At 38.6% G+C, this 27,445-nt stretch overlaps 1 protein-coding gene across 1 annotated transcript in view; it reads left to right on the top strand.

Annotated features, from left to right (window-relative positions):
* Positions 1-27,445, top strand: part of LOC119557648 (chitin deacetylase 1) — an 81,251-nt gene that overhangs the window by 16,660 nt on the left and 37,146 nt on the right. The window contains exons 4-5 of the mRNA XM_037870499.1: positions 8,036-8,163; positions 21,865-22,007. Coding sequence (XP_037726427.1) covers positions 8,036-8,163; positions 21,865-22,007 — 271 coding nt within the window. The remainder of the gene's footprint in view (positions 1-8,035; positions 8,164-21,864; positions 22,008-27,445) is intronic.

A 27,445-nucleotide genomic window follows, 5' to 3' on the forward strand; every position in this document is an offset into this window, starting at 1 on the left:
ATTAAAGATTTTCCAAAAAAAATTGTACCGACCATACTCATACTTTGTTGCTTAAAAGACGATGTACATTACTTTTTTCATTTTGAATTTATTTATTGTAAGCCATTCATAGTTGTAGAATCTTGACCATTGCTATACATGCGTGTGTGGGCCATTAAAGCTACATTTACGATATAGTTTTTAGTTTTACGGCAGCCTCCGCTTCAGGCTCGGACCCTGCATCGCTTCCGTGCGCAATTTTCTTCTTTTCGCATTTTTATTTTGCATAAAATACCCTGAAAGGCTATTGAAAAGATGATTATACATAATTTCATTCATTTACATCTTAATAAATTGTGTAAAGAATTTTCTTACGAAATGTATGGATCGAAAGTAAAATTTAACAAGTTTATGTATAAAAATATTGGTTACATTGTTCTACTTAATGGCTGTAGATAACCGATAATATTAAAATCAACAATTTAACCAAAATTTTAAAGTTAATATTTATTACAACAGCAATTACAAAGTGGAAACAAAATTGAAAAATTATATATTTTGTAGAATGGGAGAGGTCTGTAATTTGGGACGGTGTGTAAGTTGGGAAAGTCGGCGTTCTCAAATATTTTCCAATAGGGACATTTATAACATTTTTGATAATGTTTTTTAGTAATCAAACATTTCTTGCTCAGAATGCATTTTCCTAAAAAACATTTTTGTTTTAATAAATTTAAAATCCTAAAAAAAAGAAATCGCCATTAAAACAAGATAGCCATTTTATTAAGCAAAGGTGAAAAGCGTTTAAAAACATTTAAGAAAGATTTTTCTAGATATCAAGGATATTCTTAAGTTTTTTTCTGAGTGTAACGAAAAAGGTGGTAAGCCGCGCATATTGGGGGTTGGGCTAATCAGTTATATTTGAAGGAAATGATTTTATTGAGGAAGTATATTTTAGACGCGAAGCTTCTATTTATTCAAACTACTCCCATGTCAAGGATATTTCTTTAAAATAAGGAATAAAAAGAAATCTCAGTAAAATGGTTTGAAATGCTGCTTAAAACTAAGCATACACAGATAGTTAGTTTAATTTAAGTACTGAGGACCTTCTACCCAGTGTGCAGTTGAAAAATATGGAGGAGTTGGGTCAGAAGGTCTTGGCAGGGAATTGCAAAACGGTGATAAGGGGTGGGTGGCATGGAAAAAGGGTTGAGACACACATACCCCACATGCGAAGTGACATATCGCTCGCATGCAAACACGCACTTTTGCAGTAGTTTCTATTCCGGTTGCAACTGCGAAAAGGACTGCTTTTTTGGATACGGAAAAGAGCTGGTAGAGGTCAGGGGAGTACGGCTACGAGTTTTCCGTTTTACGGGAAGCTGATCCTGGTCCGTCGGTCGACGGTCGACGGTCGTTGGTCGTTGGTCGTTGGTCGGAAGGCAACCGCTTGGAAGAAAGCTGCGACAGCTAAAGCCCTTGGGGATTTGCGTAATACCGACTTGAATATTGTATCATATAAATAGCTCTGTGTGTGTGTGTGTCATTTATGTTATTACATTTCCCCACACACACGCAGACGGGGAGTTCGAGGAAATATTGCAGCAGAGTTTAGGTCAAAGCTCTGTGCATAAAAAGTTTTTCAGCTTCTTTTCTGCTGGTGCATATACATACATTATGTATATTTTTTTTTAGTTCTGGCCCCATATACATATGTATGTATTTCTATAAAATTGATCAGAATAAGCTTTTTTACCAAACATTGCTGGGCAGTGTAAATAACTAATCCACACCCAAAAAACAGAATCCATTTCCTACCCAATAAATTACATATATTTATACCCGTTACTCGTAGAGTAAAAAGGTATACTAGATTCGTCGGAAAGTATGTAACAGGTAGAAGGAAGCGTTTAAAGTATTTATATTCTTGATCAGCATGTCCGTCTGTCCGTCCGTTCGGATGAACGCTGAGATCTCGGAAACTTTAAGAGCTAGGGATTTGGCGTGCAGATTCCCGAGCTTCTTACGCAGGGCAAATTTGTTTCAGCAGGGTGCCACGCCCACTCTAACGCCCACAAGCCGCCCAAGACTGTACAGTTTTGATGCTAGAATAAAAATTTAAACTGAAATGTATTGTTCTCATCAATAGTTATCGATTGAATCAAAAAAAAAGTTTGCCACGCACACTTCAACGCCCACAATCCGCCCACAAGCTTCAGGAAATCGTAAATATGAACGCGAATATCTCGGAAACTATCAAAGACTGAGAATTGGGACGCAGCGCAAGTTTGTCACGCGAATATGCCACGCCAACTCTAACGCCCACGAGCCGCCTAAGCCTGTGGCGTCCACAATTGTCATGCTGGATAAAAATTTTTATCTCAAATGTATTAGTCTCGTCAATACCTATCGATTGATCCAAAAAAAGTGTGCCACGCCCACTCTAAGGCCCAAAACGCTTAAATCAGTCAACCGCCCACATAACCATATATTGAGATCGCGGGTAGGTGGCGCATTTCAATCTCGCCTTGCTGTTTGCATATCTTCATTCACCTTTTGTCCCTTAAGCTGAGTAACGGGTATCTGATAGTCGAGGTACTCGACTATAGCGTTCTTCCTTGTTATACCCGTTACTCGTAGAGTAAAAGGGTATACTAGATTCGTCGGAAAGTATGTAACAGGCAGAAGGAAGCGTTTCCGACCCCATAAAGTATATATATTCTTAATCTGGATCACTAGCCGAGTCGATCTAGCCATGTCCGTCTGTCCGTCTGTCCGTCTGTCCGTCTGTCCGGATGAACGCTGAGATCTTGGAAACTATGAGAGCTAGGCTATTGAGATTTGGCGAGCAGATTCCTGAGCTTCTTACGCAGCGCAAGTTTGTTTCAGTAGAGTGCCACGCCCACTCTAACGCCCACAAACCGCCCAAAACTGTGGCTTCTACAGTTTTGATGCTAGAGTAAAAATTTAAACTGAAATGAATTGTTCTCATCAATACCTATCGATTGACTTAAAAAAAAGTTTGCCACGCCCACTTTAACGCCCACAAACCGCCCACAAACCTCCAAAAATCGTAAATATGAACGCGGATATCTCGGAAACTATCAAAGATAGAGTATTGGGATTTCAGATTTAGATTCCGTAGCCTTGTACGCAGCGCAAGTTTGTTATGCGAATATGCCACGCCCACTCTAACGCCCACAAACCGCCCAAGCCTGTGGCGCCCACAGTTTTTATGCTAGATTAAAAATTTTAACTGAAATGTATTGGTCTCGTCAATGCCTATCGATTGATCCAAAAAAAAATTGCCACGCCTACCCTAACGCCCACAATGCTTAAATCTGTCTTCCGCCGGTAGGTGGCGCATTTAAATCTCGCTTTGCTGCTTGCATATCTCCATTTCCCTTTGGTCCCTTTAGCTGAGTAACGGGTATCTGATAGTCGAGGTACTCGACTATAGCGTTCTTCCTTGTTTTGATTAGGATCATTAGTCGAGCCGAACTAGCCATGTCCATGTAGACTACGCCATATGTTTAAAATATTGTAAATTTGTTAATTTTTTTATAAGTGACTGTAAGACGTTTGTCTATATTGTAAACACTCCAAAAATATCCGAAAAAATAAGACACGTGATTCATTTTAAAGGTGCCATCCAAACGAACTAAGCAAGCAATTTTTTTTACAAAATCCATGGCTAAAAAGATTTTTTGGATTTTAAAATTGTTAATGTTTTTGCGCCTTAAATTTGAATTTCAGTATTTATCTCCATCATATTAATCCCTGAGACTGCAAAATATTTTTAATAAGCTACTTAATTGTTTAAAATTAGATATCACATTAGCTGCCAGGGAACGTTCTGGTTTCATAAGTCGCTGAAATATATAAAAATACAAAATCATTTTGAATTGCAGTTTATTGTAGACCGTTTTCTTAAAAAGAATTATTAGTCTGAGGTGAGATTACAAAACAGACAGTTACCGTTCTATTCGAGTGAAAACTTTTAAACAATTGAGATACAACATAAATAAAACCAAATTTCTTATATCGATTTGAATTTTCCCTATTAAAGTTTAGTCAGTCTCACTTATTTCACCTAGTCTTTTGTAGATGCATGTTGTTATATAATTTAAAGCAATTTCATGAAAATGAGTGAAGCGAACTAACTGATTGGCTCTAATCGTCGGGCACTTTAATTTTGCTGCCATCTGCCAACTGCCTAAGCCATCTGAGGATTAAGAGCTCTGCCAGCCGAAAGACTTCCTCCCCGACATCCGTATCTTCTCGGTCCCTTGCTTTCTCTCCCGAATACTTGCCACAAATCTCAACTGACGAATTGCGTATACGCAACGAGTTTCAACTGAATTTCAAATTGTGACGGCAACATGTCCCCAAAATAAATAAGCAAAAAGCGGCATGTGTGTGCCCTAAAATATATGCAATACATTTTGCATATAAATACGAATTCGTTTTATTTCATTTCGATTTGATTTGACCAAGGCGAGACACAAATTAAAATATTTAAGCCACTTTTTTAAAGGGAGTCGTATTTTGGCAAGGGTTAGAACGCTTGATAGGCAGTGTGTCCAAGGAAATGACAAGCTGATTTTCCACCTACATCCATTTCCACACACACAGGCACGCACAACACGCAGCTGAGCTGATAAAATGCAAAGAAAAATGTTTTGCACTGAATAGTTTTCAATTTCATAATTCAGTGAGCACGCTCAATGACAGCATTTCAATATTGCTTACACAACAACAAGAGCAGTAACACACGCACACACGAACAAAAAAAAATAACTACTAAAAATAATAAGAAAAACCTTAAAGAAAATACAGTGATCCCCCGAGAGAGTGATGTTCAGTGTATATATACATTTAAGTCAATAAATATCTTTAATACTCCGTTGTTTAGTATCAACATTCATGGACTTCGTCATTTATAAAAAGAATGGTATTTTCCTGTGTTATTCATAGAATCGATTTGCGTATTAATGTACCCTTGCAGAGGATGTTAACATTTTGTTTAGGCGTTTTTAACGCAGAAAAGGAGACGACTTCGAAACTTGATCATCATCACAAGACGAGTCGATATAGCCAAGTCCTTCTGTCCATCTGTTTCATTACCGTTTGTGAAATTAATAGATATTGATTCGAAGAACCCCAGGTCATGTTTAAAAGCGGTATTGATCGAACGTCTTTTCTTATATTCAATCGGCTTGCCGAAGTACGCTTTCGTACTCCTTGTACAATTACAATGGCCAAAAACTGAATTGCACATTTATATTCAATTGATCTTGAGTTGTCTTTTATTATTAATTTATTAGTTCACTGCTACGCGCGTTCACTGTATAACAAAACACAAGGGATAGAGGACAGCAGCTGCTGGATGGAGTGGCAGTAGCCGAATATTACTTGCACGCATCGTGTGTGAATATGTGAATCGTTTTCCGTCCTTCGACGACAAAATGCATAAGACAAAGTTACTAAAAGTGTTTATTACATTTTATTCAATAACTTAGCACAAGTTTGGAGCGAGACGGCACTAGTCGGTATGACAGAGTCAGACAGAGAAAGGGAGCGTAGGATTTCTTGAAGTTTCTTTTTGAAATAATAAAATTTTATGCATTTACTTTCTGTTGGAAATGCAGGACAGGATGGTTGGCAAAGAGTTCGGTTTTCCAGCTCCAGAGAATTTATGTTGATTGCAGTTCTGTCCTCTGTGTGTCCGTATGTGTGTATGTATTTGTGTCCTGGCCAATTAATTGCCAAGCATTTCATTTTCATTGCCGTTATTTATGATGTGACCACAAATATTTTCAAAAGGCATTGATATGCCACAAGCATTTATTTTGGTTTTCCTTTCCGGTTTTACTTTTATTTATTTTGCCATTTCGCCCGGAAATCTGATCAAAAATGCTATGTTAATATTTTAAGAACTTCTAAATGAAAACCTACACATATATATTGTGTAATATAACTGTTGGCGGCAGTCTACGTAGTGACGAATCGCACGGGGAGTGAGCGCGAGAAGGCTACTTATACCCGCAAATTTGTAAATCCGCCACGGTAGTCCGATCGAAACGAATAATACACCGATCGAATGGTATTAATATTCTCTTTAAATTTTCGTACTAAGACTTTTTTGAACGCAGGAAATTTCGGAAAAAGTTAAGCTTAGATAACTAGAGCTGCGGGGGACTAGTGGACCAAGTGCATTTTTTTTTTTATTCCTTACCAAAATTCCAGTCAATCGGTATAAAATATCATCATCTTATCTTTTATTACAATACGACTCTCCAAACAGTTTGAACTGAAGTCTTTTCCCCGATTGCAAAAAGGGCAATATACTGAATGAACTAAATTAATGAAAACTATGGAAACTGTAATGAGTTTTCATGTGCATACCATTAAAGCTAAGTAATTTATGTTACGCATTGAGGAAAGTTTAAAATGAAATGAAAACTTCAAGTTCGTTTCGGTCCAATTCTCTCCACTCGCCATACCTCCAAGGCAGAAAAATAATAAATGCGAAATGGAAATAAAATTTATTTGATTGATGATGTGTCCCCGGGAATTAGGAGCAATCGCCATTTCACAATTTAGTTTCAATGACAACTTTTTGCAGGAGGAAATTGGCTTCTGTGAAAACGGATAAACGGATAAATGGAGTAGTTAACATTTTCATATTGATTGATTAATTACCACGAGATAAAAGCTTTACAGTACGAACATCTTGGCAAAGTTTTGGAAAAGAAATAATACATTTTTAATTACTTTGAATTATTATTTAATAACTGCACTCTATTCTTAATATGATATTTTTGTATCCGTTACACGGAGAGAAAAAGGGTATATTGTATTCGGGGAAAAGTATGTACCAGGTAGAAGGAAGCGTCTTCGACCCCATAAAGTACATATATTCTTGATCAGGATCACTAGCCGAGTCGATCTAGCCATGTCCGACTGTGCGCCTGTCCGTGTTAACGCTGTGATCTCAGAAACTATAAGAGCTAGAGTGTTGAGATTTTACACTTAGATTTCTTATCTTCGTAAGCAGCGCAAGTTTGTCACGCGAACGTGCCACGCCCCCTCTGACGCCTAAAAACCGCAAAAAACTTTGGCAACTACAGTTTTCGTGATAGAAAACAAATTTTAACTGAAATGTTTTGTTCTCGTCCATATTGATTAAAAGAAAGTTTTAACTCTGGCCATAAAAAACGCGATTATTAAAATGCAAGCCTTGACGATGCTATTCATTGAATTTCAGTTAGGTGTTAAGAAATTGTTTTTTCAAGATAATTAAATATGTTGTCGGACAGACAATAAAAAAAATATTCCGAAGAGGCTTCAACTGCACCACAGCAATTGACTTATATTTGTGACCTCTACATTTGCACTTTAACTTTTGGAAAGTCACTGGGAAGTTCCCTTAACGCACATCAAACTTCGAGTGAAGCTCAAAATCAAATCAAATCAAAGCCTCCGGGCACGACTTTCGATGGTGCATCCATATCCATGGCTAGTGCTAATTCGGTTTGTGCTTCTGCCGGATGCTCCGGATATGCCTTTAATATTTGCCAGCGAACATGGTTCCTGACTCGGCCTCACCTTTTGTCTTGTGAACTTTAAGTGAATTTGCTTACTCGATCGCAAAACAAAACAAAACAAACCCGAACAACTGATTGCCACTGAGGATGGGGCACTGTGCAGAAAAAAGCAATTGAATTCGATTGAGTTTCGGCTCGGCTCGCAATCACATCACATCCAGATACCACGCCCAACACCGCCCACATATGCAAATAGCTTTTGAGAGAGGAGAGAGCTTGGAATTTGGCTTAAGGTTATTTGGCTTTGATGCCCCTCACTCACCCGCCCGTTGTTAACTTCTTTTAACTCGTTTCTTCCACACACTCGCCTTGGATTGCCTGCTTATTGACATTTCATCCGTCATTGTGCCGGCTGACTTGTTGACTCTCGACCTCCCAGCATCTGGGATTGGATTCCGCATAACGAAATAGATTTTAAATAATTTCCAAACTGATTTGCGCCCTTTCAGCGCCCGCCCCTGCCACGGAGGCACCGGCTGACACCGCCCAGCGGTGCAACACGGAGGACTGCGCCCTGCCCTACTGCTTCTGCTCCAAGGACGGCACCCAGATTCCCGGCGACCTGGAGGCTGAAAAGGTAAGTAACGCTGGACGGTGGTTGAAAATTCGGGGGAAGGGTGGCCGGGGATGCCCGGGAATACGTCGGTTTTGGTTGGCACTCTGATGCTGCCAGGGTATTCGAAAGGGGTATATTTGTTGGCTTAGGGATGTCGACGTTGACACTCAACCATATTTATCTTTTAAATTACTACCCTCTGTATAACACTAGTTTACAAAGTAGGTTTCATTAAATGCTCGTAAGCCGTTGCTGGCAGTTACTGGAGGACCCCTGGATCACGAATATGAAATTAGACGTTTGTTCCATGGTACTTTTTAAAAGAACTTTTAAAGACAAAAATTAAATATTTGGCAGTTTCTTTTTGTTTTCTGTCTTAAATTCAATCAATTTGGCCAGGTTTTATGTCATTTTTCTTTATATGTACATGATTGAACTGGACACGTAGCTCCAGCGCAGGAGCTTCTCAAAGATGAAAAATGTGAGTTTAAGACGACTGTTCATGCCGACTGTTCAAGTCGTAAAAACTCGAAATAAATCCGTTGAAAAATTATGGGTTCTAAGTTTTGGTTGACATCCTGGCGAATCAAACAAGCTGCTTATGGAAAAAATTCATATAAAAATATATTTTCTGTGGAATTTAAAAGCTATGTTAGTCCAACATATTTTTGATGATAGCTCAATTGTTACTTATATCCCAGTGTTATGGGCATTCGGGTCAAAAATGAGCGAGCAAAAATCTAACAAAACTTAACTAGTGTTATTTAAGCATAAAAAATTGAAAAATGTATAAAATAATATTTGTTACTTATTGGTTCTTATTTTAATTGCAAAATAAATTGAGCGGCTAAATAAAACGTATATTGATCATCATCAACAACCATACTTCACTGTCTAAACGTTCAGCAGCATTGGTTTGATCTAAAAACTTATTGTGCTGATACACAATAAAACGTTAACATTTTTTTACAAATCAACACCTATGGCCAGTTAAGTGCATTCAACAAACTTTCATCAATCTAACTTTCCCAGCACACATTTTCAAAACTTGCTCCATGCATAAATGCAATTATCACACAAAATTAAACGCAAAACTCTATAAGTTAAGTAATTGTTCATATAAAACCCATGTAATTGTTTAGACTGGCAGAGTGCAGGATATTGTCCAGTCGAACTTTACAGATATCGAACTTGGCTACTTGTTGGCTTTCCATTTTTCCATTTTGCATTTAAGTGTTAATTTGCAGAGCGATAAATTTCCAGTGTATTGACAGCTTTTATTTTTACGACACAGAACTGGGGCTATGGCAGCTGTGGATCGTAGCGCTTTGGATGAGATATATGTAGGTTTCTGGAATCCAGTTTGCCTCTGGGTTCCAGTTCTCCGTGTTCTGTGACTATAAATCTATGTATTTGCATTCGGTTTGCTCTTATCGTCGCTTTGCATAAGGAAATTGTGCTCTTGTTCTTTTTGCCATCTGTTGTTTTTGCTGTTGGTCTTCCCTTATTGTTGTCAGTTATTGTATTTGTTGCTGTTGCTACTGGTGTTCCTGTTGATTCGAATATCCTGTTTAATAACTACGCTTTGTTTATTTGGCCAAGAGTTATGCGCTCACGGTATAAATAGAAATGGAAACAGCAAGACGGGAAACTCTTAAAATTGTTCTGAAAACTGTTAGTACTTAAAGCTGTTACCTTAATGCAGTTATTTCTTTAGCTAAGACTTAACAAAATATATTACTGTGTTTTCGTTTTAAAAGAGTTTATTTAAATTGCAGTGCTTAAATTATTTGTTAAGTATTTCCTTTGCTATATTTTCTTGCACCTTAAGGTACCAAGAAAGGAATCTAGCTTCAGCAAGCTAAAGTTGATATGACCTATCATGCAATTAAAATTATATACGTGAAATATTCCAGCACATTTTTCTTGAATTGAAAACATTCGTTCTTAAAAAACGTTTAAGCAGATTGTGAGTTCTATGTTCCACAATTCAGAACAAAATGGTGAGGGGAGACAAGTTAAATAGAGCTTATTCAAAAACGTTGTGCTAAGTATAAGCTACTGACTAGGGTAATAGTTTAGTTGTTGCGATAAACAATGTAAATACCGCCAACTCAACTTGATTTAAGAAAATTGAAAACATTTTCAACTTTAAAATTGTCATTCAACATTTAAGATCATGTTCAACTCAGATGAGAACGGCTGAATCCAACACACTGAAATATTTTATTTTTTATATACTTTAAAACAACGAAACCATATTTTTTATACCCGTTAGTAGTAGAGTAAAAGGGTATATTGATTTCATGTAGCAGATAGAAGAAAAGCGTTTCCGACCTTATTAAGGTACACTCAGGGAAAAACACCGTGCTAAAGTCCAGTACATACAGCCTTGATCTAAGAACGATTTACTGCTTACAATTTAAGAACGTTCGTGCTGAAAAAGTTCTCACATTAAGCACATTTTGGATTTAAAAATCTAATAATTCCCAACTGTTTATTCTAAAAGTGTTCGGTATATAAGGCGCATTAAGCAGAATTTTGTTCTCGGGCTCTGTATTTTGCATGCTTGGCTAGGTTTTGACACCGAAAATACTTGTTTCAAGCACTTGGCTTGTTTGTTTAGCTGTACGATTTTGATAAAGCGTGTCGAATGAGAAAAACACAGGTATATTAAATTGCAGCGTGCCGAATGTAAAAAATTTATAAGGTGTATTTATTTAGTAGATCGTATAATACATTTTCGTCACAAATGTTGATATCAGAACTTTTGTTGGTTGAAGGTGCGATCGTCGCTAGTTTTTGTTTTAAACATCAATCATATAACTAATCTACTTTCCCAAAAGCCGTAGAGTTCAAGTGTCTTATATGGAACTGTTAATATCGATTTAAATGAGTCCATAACCCTAAAATAGCGTTTGGATACGCACATACAAAGTTCAATGTTGTCCAAAGTTGAGGAATCTTAAGTGCTATACAGCATAAAGTTGTAACGGTAACCGTTTTCAAAAAATAAAAAAAATAAAAAGAAGTAAAAAAAAACAAGGGAGAACGCTATAGTCGAGTACCTCGACTATCAGATACCCGTTACTCGGCTAAAGGAACCAAAGGGAAATGAAGATATGCAAGCAGCAAAGCGAGATTGAAATGCGCCACCTACCGGCGGTATACAGATTTAAGCGTGATGGGCGTTAGAGTGGGCGTGGCAAAATTTTTTTGGATCAATCGATAGGTATTGACGAGACCAATACATTTCAGTTAAAAATTTTTATCTAGCATAAAAATTGTGGGTGCCACAGGCTTGGGCGGTTTGTGGGCGTTAGAGTGGGCGGGGCATATTCGCATAACAAACTTGCGCTGCGTACAAGGCTACGGAGTCTAAATATGAAATCCTAATACTCTATCTTTGATAGTTTCCGAGATTTCCGCGTTCATACTAACGATTTTTTGAAGTTTGTGGGCGGTTTGTGGGCGGTTTGTGGGCGTTTAAGTGGGCGTGGCAAACTTTTTTTGGGTCAATCGATAGGTATTGATGAGAACAATTCATTTCAGTTTAAATTTTTACTCTAGCAATAAAACTGTAGGAGCCACAGTTTTGGGCTGTTTGTGGGCGTTAGAGTGGGCGTGGCACTCTACTGAAACAAACTTGCGCTGCGTAAGAAGCTCAGAAATCTGCACGCCAAATCTCAATAGCCTAGCTCTTATAGTTTCCAAGATCTCAGCGTTCATCCGGACAGACAGACAGACGGGCAGACGGACAGACGGACATGGCTAGATCGACTCTGCTAGTGATCCTGATCAAGAATATATATACTTTATGGGGTCGGAAACGCTTCCTTCTGCCTGTTACATTCTTTCCGACGAATCTAGTATACCCTTTTACTCTACGAGTAACGGGTATAAAAAGTTTGCCTATAACTTTAAAACGATGGTACTTAGACAAATCATGTTAGAAAGGCGTACAAAGTATTTCAAAGTACCTTTATAACGACATATAGTACAAGCATGAAGCTTTAGAAATTCATAAGTTATGGGTGTACGAAATTGAGCTATTTATATCTGTTTTCCCGCCAAACTAGCGAGTTTTTCCAAAAGTGGTAGAACTAAAGAACTTATATTATGCTGTATAACATTGTCTAGCATTTTAAGGATACTAAAATAACGTTTTGTTAAAAACTGCCAAGCAAAATACAATTTTTAGTTTTAGAAGTCCGCTAAAATCTTGTTATGCGTATAACTTTTGAACGGGGCATTGGATTTTAAGAAATGAGGTGTCATTCGACGCGTATTTTAAGTGAAAATACAACTAGGCTAATGAACTTTTCATTCACCCCAAGAAATCATATTTTTAAAATTTTCACTTTTACACTTTCACCGCTCTTTCTCCCAAACTAACTGATTTTTGATAAGGAAAGTTTTGGTATGCAATCCATTAAGTTTTTGCGATACCTTTCGATTGATGTATCGATCGTAACGATCGGACGATCACAGTAGATTTTCATTTCTTCGTGTATTTATAGAAGTGGCCTTGGCACACTCTCGTGGTGCGCTTTGTCACTACGTAGACTGCCGTCCACTGTGATACTCGTATTCTTGATAAGGATCACTAGCGGAGTTGAACTAGTCTTATCCGTCCGTCCGGATGAACGCTGAGATCTCGGAAACTATAACAGTTAGAATGTTGGGACTAGGCGTGCAGATTCTACGGATTCTTGAGCAGCGCATGTTTATATCAGCAGAGTACATAGCCCACTGCATTTTTAAAATTAACAAGTAAAAAAAGACCTTGTATGGTCCATAGTACGGTTATAATCCGCTAGCTGGCGCCACCCGTTAGGTACTGCGCCAAAAAATATGCCATGGAATTTAACTATAGCGTTCTATTTTAAATATTTTTTCACAATCATTTTCCAATCGTTTCTGCGGCATTTAAATAAAAATAACTTTATTCAAAATTCTGAAATCCTAAAAAAGAGCTGAACCCCAGAATAGAATATGAATATGATCAAAAACTACATATGTATGTAGCTTAATTTTTTTTGTTCATTCATTTTCCGATTGTTCCTACGGCAGATAAATTACGTTGGAAACGTTGGAAACTTTTCTGACTGGAAACATAATAACCTCTGCAAGGGTATAAAAATCACAGATGACCCCATTTTGCCCTTTGGATTGGGGCCTCTCTTCTATCAAATTGACAGACAGCTTGCAAAACACATTAGTTGTGGTTTCGCTGGCATAATAATAAAGAGACAATTAGTTAACTAACGAAACGAGAATGCTCTTCGAAGGGTTTGTGCATAATATTGGTAGAAATGTATTATTTTTTTGTTTCTGAGCTGTCGTATTTCTGGCAAAGGGACTTGAAAAAGTTGCCTTACAATGTGCATTTATATTTTAAGGTTCTAAACCAAGAAATAGTATATTATACTATCGTCTACTGAACTTTGCCAACATAATATCTTGTATATGCTTGAAATTGCAGTGAGTATAAATATAAATTATTTAAAATACTACCGTATAATAATACAAAAGAAATAAATACAGATTTCTTCAGGTTTCTTAAATCCATATTCATATTGTTTTTACATTTAACTTAGTACTTGTGCTAGAACTAACGAAACAAATTAGAGATTGTCCCTTGACAGACTCTGAATTATGTGCCCCTTGCATAAAGAGTATGGCTTGGCGGGAAAAAATAAAACAAACATATATGTATAAATTGAAAGCAAAGCGGATGTTTATGTGGCGAAGCACACATACAAACATATACGCAAATCGCAGACAAACAAACTAATCCGCACATACACACACAATCTCGCGGATGCATCAACACAGACACAGACACATACACACGCAGACAGACAAATACATGCATTCAAATACAAACAAGGCAAGTGAGCCACTTAATTTCGAAATTGAAATGTATGTTTGTCCTTCGCATCCGTTTTGTCCTGTTTGTGGGTGTACATTTGTGTGTGTATGGTCGTGCATTAGTGTGTGTCTGTGTGTGGGCGGGTGAATGTGTTTGTCGGTGCTTATTTAAGTGTTATTAGCGCTTACATCATGTAAGTTACATGTGTTCGCAGTAACGCAGCCCCCAAAATAATTCCATTTGCTAACTGAATCTTTATCTATATATGAGTGTGCGTGCGTCATTTGTGAGTGCGCGGGCGTAATTATAATTAATATCATCTCAATTAACCGCAAACAAGCGGTTAATTTGTGCATGCCAAAAAGTTCCTTTGAGTTGGGTTCCCACATAACGAATACGCCGTGTGGGCCATAGCCTCTCAGCTATGTCGTTGTTCATCTTCTTCCTCCCCGCACTCCGACAATCATTCAGTTCGCCCATTTCATAATTTCTTACGTCTTTCAATTATCGTATCGCTCAATTTCACTATGTTGTACCAATTTCACAATGGAAACGAAAGTTCGGGCTGCGAATAGTCATATTATAACTCTCCAATCAGGGAAATAAATTAAAGGAATCGAGAAACCGATTTGGTTTAAGGATAAGCTTTTCTGGTCTTTAATTTTTTCGGTGAGATAGCTTTCAGGGACTTCGTCAGGGACTCGAGAAACCCGCCCTAAGAAGAATAAATGGGGATTATCTTATTTTACAAACATATGTATTCACCTCACGTTTTGCCCACAGTGGTACATTTTATCTTATTTAGGTTGCCTTCCGTTTACCTAACCTAAGTGCAGATTATCATATACCTACATAAGTATTAAGGTTTTTGCATAGATACTAAATAATATGATGGATACAATGCGCTTATGAGAAATAGCCGAAACCTACTCCGACTTTAAAATAAGCCAAACCACTACGTCTGCAGGTTATTATACTTACTGGAAAAATTATGAACTTAATCCTTACTTGAGTATGATTTTAATTGCATGATATGGTTTTAGCTGCAAGGGCTTAAAAACTTCGGCTTCCTTAATCTCATGTTTTCAAAAAAAGTACTTTGGTAAGCGCAAACGCGGTAACTGGTACGGCAAAAGAGGAGCGTTCGAATCTTAAACGGACGATGATAAAACTCTAAATTATTTCTGAAGAAAAGACTAATGTACTTAAATATATGATTAACAAGAGAAAACTCTATAGTCGATGGTATCGACTGTTAGATACGTTACTCAGCTAGCTGGAGTGCCTCGCACAGGGATGAAGATATGCTTCCAGGAAATCTGTTTTTTTCACTAGCACACCTATAGCGCCACCTAACGCCACCGCTTCCTTCTACCTGTTACATACTTTTCGACGAATCTAGAATACCCTTTTACTCTGCGAGTACCGGGTATAAAAACATATCAACCACTACCTAAGATGTATACATAATCAAACAAGGAAGAACGCTATAGTCGAGTACCTCGACTATCAGATACCCGTTACTCAGCTAAAGGGACCAAAGGAAAATGGAGATATGCAAGCAGCAAATGCGCCACCTACCGGCGGTAGACAGATTTAAGCGTTGTGGGCGTTAGAGTGGGCGTGGCAAAGTTTTTTTTAAATCAATCGATAGGTATTGACGAGACCAATACATTTCAGTTTAAATTTTTTATTTACCATGAAAATTGTGGGCGCCACAGACTTGGGCGGTTTGTGGGCGTTGGAGTGGGCGTGGCATATTCGCGTAATAAACTTGCGCTGCGCTCAAGCCTACGGAATCTAAATCTGAAATCTCGTTCCTCTATCTTTGATATTTTCCGAGATATCCGCGTTCATATTTACGATTTTTTGAAGTTTGTGGGCGGTTTGTGGGCGTTAAAGTGGGCGTGGCAAACTTTTTTTAGGTCAGTCGGTAGGTATTGATGAGAACAATACATTTCAGTTAAAATTTTTGTTCTAGCATCAAAACTGTAGGAGCCACAGTTTTGGGCGGTTTGTGGGCGTTAGAGTGGGCGTGGCACTCTTTTGAAACAAACTTGCGCTGCGCAGGAATCTCAGGAATCTGCATGCCTAATTCCAGTATTGTAGCTCTTATAGTTTCCAAGATCTCAGCGTTCATACGGACAGACGGACAGACGGACAGACGGACAGACGGACAGACGGACATGGCTAGATCGACTCGGCTAGTGATCCTGATCAAAAATATATATACTTTATGGGGTCGGAAACGCTTCCTTCTGCCTGTTACATACTTTCCGACGAATCTAGTATACCCTTTTACTCTACGAGTAACGGGTATAATAAAAGCACCTCGTAAGGCCGTAGATCAAAAGTTTCCCATCTCGAGCTTCTTATCACTTCTTCGTAAACCAAAAGGGGATACATATAAGCCCGCAAACAAAGGGACAAACATTTTCATTTCGGAAAGTCCCCCAACATATTATTTTTGGAATATCTTTTGATCGGAGCATTGTATTTTAAAAAATGAGGTGTCATTCGACGCGTATTCTCAGTACCTGGGGCATTTATCCCCACCAGCTCCAATTTTCTAAATGTTCACTTGTACACTTTCACCGCTTTTTCTCCCAAACCAATTGAAAAAATTTTATACTCCTGGTAAACAATCGTTTTAGTTTTTGCAATACCCTTCGATTTGTGCTTCACTCGTTATGATTCAATTTTGCGACTATATATAGTAGTCGCCTTTGCACACTTTCCAGGTGCGCGTTCGCCACTACGTGGACTGCCGCCCAGAGTGACTTGATTAAATAAAATTAGAAAGTCATCGATCATAAATGTAAGAAATAAGGAATTAATCACCTTAGAAATGGTCAAGAAATCTTAATTTTACCAAGGTGTTTAGTTATTACTTGAAAAACGATCAAGAAACGATACAATGGCAGTCAAGCCTAACGGATTAATAGGACAGAGAGCCATTCCATGTCGTTAAAAATAAAGGTGATGTGTTGGGCCGGTGCAAAGATTAAAAGTCGGGCCAAGGCGAGGCGTTAAAAAAGCCGCTTTTGCTCAATTTGAATGGAAATTGAATTTGATTTGGGAAAATGAAATGAAAAGAACGAACAGTGTCAACAAGAAGTTTGTTGATGCCCCGATTGCTGGATAAGTGGTGAGTAGTGAGTGAGGCTGATGGCGAACGGATAATGGCAAATGGGTGGTGCAATCAATGAGCCGCTCAATTGTCGCTGCGATTGAGCAACTGAGCTATGCAAATTTGCGAGGCCCCCGCTCTCCTTCAAACACTTTGCAGTCCTCGGCGACGGATGAAACTTCTGGCCCACTCCGCTGCCCTTGCGATTCCCCGCCATCAGGGTAGGCGCTCCTGCTCCCAACTCTTCGACTGCCATATTTGCTGAAAGACTAAAGTGCAAACTTGAGTCGCATTAGGCAAAAATTATCAACGCACACAGAAGTGCAAAAGGGAAATATTCCGGCACGTTCGTCTACTATTTGCCCAGGCCACATAGTTCCAGTTTCCAAAACTTTAAGATCTCTGAAAAGTAAAATACAAACTCTTTAAGTGATAATTGAATATATAACTGCCAAAGCTGGCTTCCATTTGTTTTCGCACTCATTATTTTATTCATAATCAACATGCAGGCGCTTTCAACTTCCGATTTCTAATTATTATTTTATTCTCTTATATATTAGTATATTATATATGCACAACATAACAAACAAACATTTTTAGAAACAGTTTATTTTTGTTAATATTGACAATTTTACTTAGTCTCTATCGTAGCTCCGTTTTGGAACAAATTAAAATGTAAACGTATTGGATGTTTTTTTCAAAAGTTGGGGGTGTCAGAGAAACATGTTTGTTCTCTATACGGCTAGTTTCTTACGTAAAGCTAGATCCAAGTTTCTAAATATCTCCAGACCCAAGCGACTTCAAAAAGTGGTACTGTGAACATTTAAAGATAATAACAGTTATTTGGCCAGACTTTTGATTTGAAGAGTTTGAGAACTGGAAATGCAATTGGGTTTGGAACGATAGGTAATCGCTAATTCAGCAAAATGACAATCGCATAATGTTCCATCGGCCCACAATGGCTGGCACACTTTTTTCCTCACCTTTTCCACGAAAACTTGGTCCAAACTTGAAATTTATGAATTGCTTTAGCTCCATTTCTCGGTTTCCCCTCGCCCCACATTCATTCTATTTGCAATAATATTTTTACTTTATAATTCAGCAAAGAGGGGAAAAGTTGCAGTTGATTTGCACTCATTTTGCGGAAACGCGCATTTGAAATATGCCTTTCAATAAAGCCGGCCACCAAGCGAAGGGCAATAAGGCGAAATGAAAAGATGGAAGAAAAGTGCGAAAAAAGGAAGGAATATGAAAAGCTGTCAAATCGAAGAGAAATTTCAATTTCAATTCAATGCAGACTTGTTATTTAAGCCACACTTAAACTGACCACCGAGTGTTTCACGCCCCTGCATAATTTTGCCAGCTCAGTTTGGGTGGGTGCGAGTATCTTCATCGCCATTGCCATTGTCGTCGTCATCGTCGTAGTCATAGTCATAGTCATCTCCTTCCTTCGACCGCATTAATATTGAATTTCTCCAATAATCCTTTTTATTATCCTACAATGAGCGCTAAGTGCGTTCCTGCTGCCGTGCCAACCGCCTTTATGGCCAGATCTCGGACCAAATGCGAAATGCATTTCCGATTTTGCTGCAGCTACCATTTCCCCCCTTTCTCTTTTCCCTGCCCCTCCAGATTCAGGTTTCTAAGGGAGTAAGTTGGTTTCATTATAGACTTTGAATTTACATTTTCGATATGCTTTAAATGAAGGTGATCCAGAAAACTCCTTGAGTCTGAGCGCCTAAAAATCGTTGACTGTTGATCTAACATTTGCAAAAAGTTGTTGCCTAAGTAGAAATGGAAAACGAAAAAATAATTGATCTGGAGAAAACAACCTATATCTGTACTACTAATTTAAAATGTGTTTTCATTTTTTTAATTTTATTCCCAATATCTAATGCATTTTAGTTCGCGGTAATTTACAAGAAATCATGTTACGTTTGCTAGAGTATTCACAGGTTTTGAAGGGATTTTCCCACTGCTGTTTCCTCATGTTTTTGCAGAGCGTCATTTCTATAGCATTATTATTACTTTTCCCTCGCTCATTCTTTTCCGACTGCACTCGGTGGTCTTTGGTTATGGAATTGCACTTAAAGTGTTGCAAGCGCAACAAAAACATCAAAAGCTACAACTGCAGGGTTTTCGTTTGGGTTGGGCTTGGTTTTGGCTTTGGATGACTCCCATTTCGATGTCCATATTTTTGGGTGGCAATTTTGTAATGGAATTCGCTGTGCGGATGTTGCTTCTGGGTGTTATTGATAGTCGGGCATTATTTGAAATTAATTTGGTTTCGTGAATTGGTTGCCAGTTGCCGGTTGCAAGTTGCAGGTAGCTTGTTGCGCTCTCTCCGCCGGTTGCCCACATGCCCACTAATTAAGTTTAATGCTCAAGCTGCAAGTTGTTCCAAGCCGAAAGTGGGGCTTAGTGGGTGTTTGGGTGGCTGGAGGTAGTCGGGAAATGCGCAACCAGGCGCAGCCCAGACAGGAAAAACAAATGCAAAATGCAAAACCTTCAATTAGAGTTTCTGCTGCGGCTTCCAATGCCATCGTATGCCCGGCTGATTTTGAGGTCGGCAATCCTCTAATTGGGCTCAAACGCCCACCCACTCATGTATGGCCCCCTCTTCGCACAACCTTCGCACCCCGACTCATGTGGCTGCAAGTACTTATATTTATGTGGAGACAGAGCAGCGTCAAATCGCATAATTAAGGGATTTGCCTTTCGGTTGGCGATTCAATCACTTGAGGAACGGGAAACAAAAGGAACCGTTCCACAGGGTATTCTCAAAGCAGATAGGATTCGACACGCTTTGTCAAAATCGTCCAGCTAAACACTGGCCTATTGAATAGCAGCGTGCTGAATGTAATAAATTTAAACAGGTCTATTATTTGGTATATCGTATAATACATTTTCGTCATAAAAGTTGATATCAGAACTGCCAATAGAATTTTTCAAAAATCGTTTTGCTTATAGTATGTAGTAACATCAATTTGTTTTGTGTAAGTCATTTGACCACCCCTGTAGTTTGAAATTTAAAAGGAAGTCGTTCAAACCAATGTTTGGATAATAGACAGAAAGTGGTTCGAAAATAAATGTTGTGTTATAAGTTAAGCACATCTTAACAAAAGCAACTTGATAGGCATATTTTCTTTCGGCAATATATTGGACGAGTCTGAGCTTTAGTCGTTTATAAACTATAAGCCTTTAAAATCAAGCTATTATAATTCTTTCTCGTCAAGCTATCGGGATTTTTCAAAAGTCGTAGAACAAACTTTACTTATATCAAAATTGAGTTTAGGATCCTAGAACAAAGATTAGGTACATACAAACAAGCAAACAACGCCTTAAAATCTTGTTTTAAGAGTTAATTTTGAACACAGCATCGGATATATGTAAATGAGGTGTCGTTTGACGCGTATTTTAAGTAGGGACACTTTTTACGCTCCTTCTCAATAACTAATTAAAAATCTTTAAGTCTTGGTGTGCAATACTATTAGTTTTTGCTATACCTTCCGATCGGTGTATCAATCGCTAAGATCGGACCATCACAGCAGATTTTCTATTCTGCGGCTATATTAGTAGTCGCCCTCGCACACTCTCCTTGTGCGCTTCGTCACTACGTGTACTGCCGTCCACAGTGATAATTGTTTGAGACGAATTTGTTTTTTATGCCCAGAAACATGTGCTTCCTAGGCCACCGTTTTGAGGAAGTTTCTATAATAATCTCGAATTCTTTTATTCTCAAATTGGATATTTAAGTACAGATTTCCTTATTTCCTTTTAGGTAAAATTAAGTTTTTATGCCCGTTACTCATAGGGTAAACGGGTATTGAATTCGTTGGAAAGTATGTAACAGGTAAAAGGAAAGCGTTTCCGACCCTATAAAGAATATATATTCTTGGTCAGGCTCTTTAGCCGAGTGGATCTAGCTATACGATAAAGTCGTCCGATTTGTTTTAAATTTTGTTCCAAGTTCTGTCATATTAAAAAAATATCACCCCAAGAATAGAATTTCAAATGTCAGAAAACACCGAAATTATACATTTTCTTAAAATTTTTAAAAATATTCTGTTGATAATTCCAATGGGAGCTATAGGATAAAGTTGTCCGAATCGTCTCGTTCAGACTTATATACTACCTGTAAATATGGCTTTTGAGAAGGTTTCATCCCGATATCCTTAAAACTAAGAGACTAGTTTGCGTAGAAAGGGACAGACAGACATGGCTAGATCGACTCGTCTAGTGATGCAGATCACGAATATATATACTTTATGGGTTCGGAAACGACTCCTTCACTGCTTTGCAAACTTCTGACTGAAATCATTATACCCTCTGCATGCCTATAAAAATGGTATTAAGTCAAATACAAATTTTTTAGTCCCTAAAAAGCTCATGTTTTCTTCTGCCAAGTGCCACAAATCTCAAAAGTTTGTGGCGCCCACAATTTTGAAGATATTTTGTCATTGTCATTTACATATATTCTATTTTATTTTTCAACACCTATCGGTGTGCGAAAATGGCTTGGACCGTTAGTTAACAAGTTCAATTGTTTAGCTGAGTAACGGGTATATGTTAGTCGGGGCACTCAAATCATTTCATACAGCGACAAGTTAAACAAAAAATCGTTGCCGTTTCCGGCTCTTAGCCAAAAAAATGGCAAACGAGCTTTAGCGGAAATAATAATGATGATTATGCTAATCTTTTCCTTTTCTGTTTGTAGATCCCTCAAATCATAATGCTCACCTTCGATGGGGCGGTGAATCTGAATAACTACCAACATTACCAAAAGATATTTGACGGCAAGCGCAAGAATCCCAACGGCTGTCTGATTCGGGGCACCTTCTTCATGTCCCACGAGTACAGGTGAGTTGTCAGCTCAGGTGGCAAATTGTAGTTTAATAAGCCAGCTGGCTGAGCTGACATTTGACAATTGATGTGTGCTGTTACTGTTGCCTCTGCTGTTTCTCGTTTTACTGGGGTGACAGCCATTTTCCAAATGCACATTATTTTGGCATTACAATATTACGCATACGTCGTGTACGCAGGCAGCAACCGAGTGCGTCTCCCGAGCTGTTTTCAAAATTCTCGGGGCCAGAAAGTTAAGTGAGTCAAGTGAGAGTCTGTTTGGCAGACAAAGTTTTTGTTCAAAATACTTGTCACATACTTGCCATGCCCCACACATAACACACACACACAGTTGTCAGACAAGTCAGTGGGGTCCGCTCTGCTCTGCTAATTGTTGTTGATAAATTGGGGCTGACAAAGTTATGTCAACTGCAAAATGAATTTTCGCCAAAATATATAAACTACATTTTGACAGACTTATAAAAGCGGCAGACACACAAACTCGCACAGGCAACAAAGTACAATGGCAACAACAAAATGAAGTGAAAGAAAATTATAGGGGAAAAGTAGCAGTTCCAGAAGTACATGTGTGCATACAGTTTAGATTCAAACTGAGGAAATGGAAAAATATTTCTTAAAATGATGGCTTTAAAGCGAAGAAACAAAAGCAAATATTTTGAAAAATGTCAATTTATGTTTAAATGCAAAATCTTATAAGCATCCTTCTATTATATACATCACAATTTATATGTAGGTAAAAGAGAAACATTAGTATACCAAATGAAGCAGTCAGCTGCATGCCCAAGTATTAGGAATTTTCAACAGTCGATAAAATCAATTCATCAAATTTTTTTTATTTTCTTATTTTCAGGCACATTTTGTTATTTTTATTTTATTTATTTATTCTAAATTTGTTTCCAACAAACAATGGAACATTTATTTTAAAAACTCTTCGTTTCGTTTTCTTCATTGAAGGAGTCGCATCCTTCTTCCGTGCTGCAGAATTCTGGCGGTTGGCGAGAAATGAAAAACTAAGTGAGCAGGGACAGTCAAAAAATTTGACAGCCGAGCGTAAACGGCAAAAATCTTGAGTGAAGTTTAAAAGCTTTTTTCTACTTTCGCAACAACACAGGGCTGGTAGAACTTTGAGGAAGGCCCAAAATTGAAGAAAAACCTGGGGGAGGGAACAAGAGGCAGTTTTGAAGTTGAATTGAAATGCGCTGAATGGCAGTAATTGCCTGAATATGCTACACATGCACACACATGAATGCGCTAATCGGACGACTCCCTGTGTGCGTGCGAGTATATATTCATACAGTATATAAGCGGAGTACTTTTCCTTTTTTCGGGCGAATCATTTTTCTCCCACCGAGGGAGCTGAAGGAATGGAGACACACTTTTCATCTTTTTCCCCAGCAGCAGCCCATAAATAGTGGTAAACTGCAACTGCCTGCAACTTGCGACTTTCCACATAAGAACAAGCCAAAAGAATCTGCCTGCTCTGCAGAGCGGAAATGATTTAATGTGCTCGGCAACTCTTCAGCTTTTAGCTTATTTTGTTAAGATTTTTATTTTCAATTCGCTTCGCTGACTGCCGCAAAGTATGCAGCGAATATTCCTTTTTTGTTTACGTCCGCCGAGGCAATTAGTTTTGTCAGTTTCCCAAGGAATCCATTTTTATACCCGTTACTCGTAGAGTAAAAGGGTATACTAGATTCGTCGGAAAGTATGTAACAGGCAGAAGGAAGCGTTTCCGACCCCATAAAGTATATATATTCTTGATCAGGATCACTAGCCGAGTCGATCTAGCCATGTCCGTCTGTCCGTCTGTCCGTCTGTCCGTCTGTCCGTCTGTCCGTCTGTCCGTCTGTCCGTCTGTCCGTCTGTCTGTCCGGATGAACGCTGAGATCTCGGAAACTATGAGAGCTAGGCTATTGAGATTTGGCGTGCAGATTCCTGAGCTTCTTACGCAGCGCAAGTTTGTTTCAGTAGAGTGCCACGCCCACTCTAACGCCCACAAACCGCCCAAAACTGTGGCTCCTACAGTTTTGATGATAGAATAAAAATTTTAACTGAAATGTATTGTTCTCATCAATACCTATCGATTGATAAAAAAAAAGTTTGCCACGCCCACTTTTACGCCCACAAGCCGCCCACAAACTTCAAAAAATCGTAAATATGAACGTGGATATCTCGGAAACTATCAAGGATAGAGAACTGGGATCTCATATTTAGAATCCGTAGCCTTGTGCGCAGCGCAAGTTTGTAACGCAGATATGCCACGCCCACTCTAACGCCCACAAACCGCCCAAGCCTGTGACGCCCACAATTTTCATGCTAGATACAAAATTTGAACTGAACTGTATTGGTCTCGTCAATACCTATCGATTGACCCAAAAAAAAATTTGCCACGCCCACTCCAACGCCCATATCGATTAAATCTGTCTACCGCCGATAGGTGGCGCATTTCAATCTCGCTTTGCTGCTTGCATGTCTCCATTTCCCTTAGGTCCATTTAGCTGAGTAACGGGTATCTGATAGTCGAGGTACTCGACTATAGCGTTCTTCCTTGTTTCATTAGGGGCGGTGGAGAAAATGCATATTCTCCGTCGTCGGGCTGTGCGGTTCCTTTGGCCACACACATCCGGATGAATCATATTTTTCCGCAGATTTTTTGCATAAGATTTTGCTGTCAGCAATTGATTGAATTTCGTGGGGAGTGCAACATCCGAGGAGTGACAGTCGCATTTCAAATTTTATGTCTGCAAATTAAAGCGCCAAGCGATTCTTGTTCAAGTGCATATATATACCTACATTTATATAAGATGACAATCAGATTTAAGAAAATATTAAATTGAAAAGCCATAAATCAAATCTTAAGATATCTATACTTGAAAACGCCCAAAAGAAACAAGGGAAATTCAAGTAACATCATCGAACCCCGTCGAATTGCACAATTTTTATTGCTGAGCTTGAGGCAATCCCAATATTTTATTTGCATTCTTTCTATTTGCCAAATTGCGTGCCACAGAACTAAAGCGTTGTGATTCACTTCCTAATTGCTCGACATCGCCATCGACGAAGGGCAAACACTGTGCCCGGGACTGGGGATCTGGTTCTTTGGTCCTCCAAATCTCTGCTCTTCGAAGAGCTTGTGGCCCAGCTGCTTAGAATATTCATTTCAATTGACATTGCCAGCACGTTCGCCACGGCAACTGGGAACTGTTAACTGCTAACTGCTAAAACTGGAATACAGTGCGAAAGAATTTCATACTTCCTTAAAAAAAAAAATTAAATAATATATTTTATATAAACCATAATATAGCACAAGATATTAACACTAAGCTTGATACAATTAAAATAAGTAACGTGTATTCAATATTAAGTTGTTGGAATTTTGTTGCTACTATTTCATGGGTCAAATTGACCATTTGACCATTCGGGCCCATTTAACTATTATAATGGTCAAATAAACCATGTTTGCTTCAGAAAACAGCTTGTGTGCATCTGTAAGTACCAAATAAAGCTACAATAGCGTGTTTTCACTTGCACTTGCCAAGTAGTGGCCACATTTTTCCCAGGAAAACCTCTTAGACCTGAATGTGCCATCCGTTAGGGTGTTTTCCCCCAGTGCAGCAAATACTAACTGGGAATGGCTGGCGAGCTGGTTAGCGTCTCGCAGGGGAGTTCTGGCAGCTTTTGGGGAGTGCTCACTGCTGACTGCTCACTGTTTGCTATTTATACGCCGAAATGTCACTGATAACGAACTTTCTTGCCATCGAATGCTGCTCCTTCTGCTGCGGCTAAGAAAACAATCAGACAATTGCCACAGGACTTTGCACACTTTCCCGACTGCAGGCTAACGCAGACGCACACCCACACACATACGGGGGCTGAGACAATAGTTGTTCATTTGTATTTGGCTTTGGCAAACTGCAAAAACCAAGGAAAAAATTAAGAACAATGTTGAAGGAAAGTTTTTGCGCAGCATTTTAATTGCACGCAAAAACTTTTAACTAACTAACAAGCCGAAAACTAGGCAACACCTCACTGAACGCACACACACACGTACCGTATACATACATATAAAAAGCACAAAGAAAGGGGGGGGGGGGGGGGGGGGACATCGAAATGGAAGGGGGAAGATAGAGTGGCAAAGGCCAGACTAAAGCCAACTAAACAAAAGCGACTTTGGGGGCAAAATCTAATTTCCTAACATTTACGTTTTAATTTTCCCAGCTAGCAATACACTAACAATTATCAAAGCACTGCGGAGTAGACTTTGCTCGAAATCCTTGAAGTCAATAATTTTAGTTTAGGCAGTCCAAAGTAGCAGCTTGTTGTATTGCAGTGTATTTGGAATTAATTGTTCACCAAACTAGCAAAACCTTAAGCTCGAAAATCCACCGATCGATCGATTTTATATGTGTAGATTTGTTAAGTTGGGTAAGACCGGAAATTTGTATCTTTTAGAGCTCTGTTGTCTCCGTTAACAGCTGTAGTTGGGCAATACAGCTGTGAACAAAAAACGAACCAAAGAATCACCGTTTTCCCAAGCTTAAGTAATCATTATCAAATCAGTGTAATGGTGGATTGTACAGATTGTTGCTTCTGTGTCTTTATAAGTATGAGCAATAAACTTATTTTTGGTTTTTATGAGTGTATTTTTTAAGACCCAATTACACCAGCGGCTCCTGCAAACCAAACTGATCTATGTGCGGCATTTTGACGATAACGTTTTCTGGGCTGTTGTAATTGTATTGAAAGATAGGCTCCACAAAAGCATTGAAAAACATTTATCCAAAAAATATCGATAGTACAATCTTTAACAGAAAATATTGCATTGAACGAATATTTTTGAAAACAAATAAATACATTTCTATACATATGTACACATGTACAAAATTTCACAAACATTTTTTTGTGTGGAGGGACGGAGAAACGGGGCGCAAAAACCGACTGAATAAACATGAGCGAGACTCTTCCCGCACAAACCAGAGGATTGAAATCGAGTCCGCGTTATGTTCCGTCATAGCTGAGGAATAAACTTTTATTGCTGGCCCAGTGGGCGTGGCCACCTGGCAGCTGCCCAGCCAACTTCCAGCAGCAGCTGGTTTAACTATGTAATTATTTATTTTAAATCGTTCTCCCTCTCATCTTTGGAGAATTGCCCGAGCATTCTGAGGGGGAAAAGCGGGAAAAGGTAGTCAAGTGTTTGGGCTCGAAGGGCGTGGCCATAAGTTAAAGTTAAAGTTCTTTTCAGTTACCTAGAACTAGCATTAAGACTTGAACAAGAAATTGGCCAATCAAACCATGTTGTGGCGTCATTATATCTTTGAAAAAAACTCATTGCTTGAAATAAAATTCCAAATTCATTTGAATGTAAAATACGAACAGGGAAATATTTTAAAATCATTCCTAAAATTATACAAGCTTTTCCAAAATATAAATAATTC

Source organism: Drosophila subpulchrella, chromosome X (assembly GCF_014743375.2).
Source record: "Drosophila subpulchrella strain 33 F10 #4 breed RU33 chromosome X, RU_Dsub_v1.1 Primary Assembly, whole genome shotgun sequence".
NCBI lineage: Eukaryota > Metazoa > Arthropoda > Insecta > Diptera > Drosophilidae > Drosophila > Drosophila subpulchrella.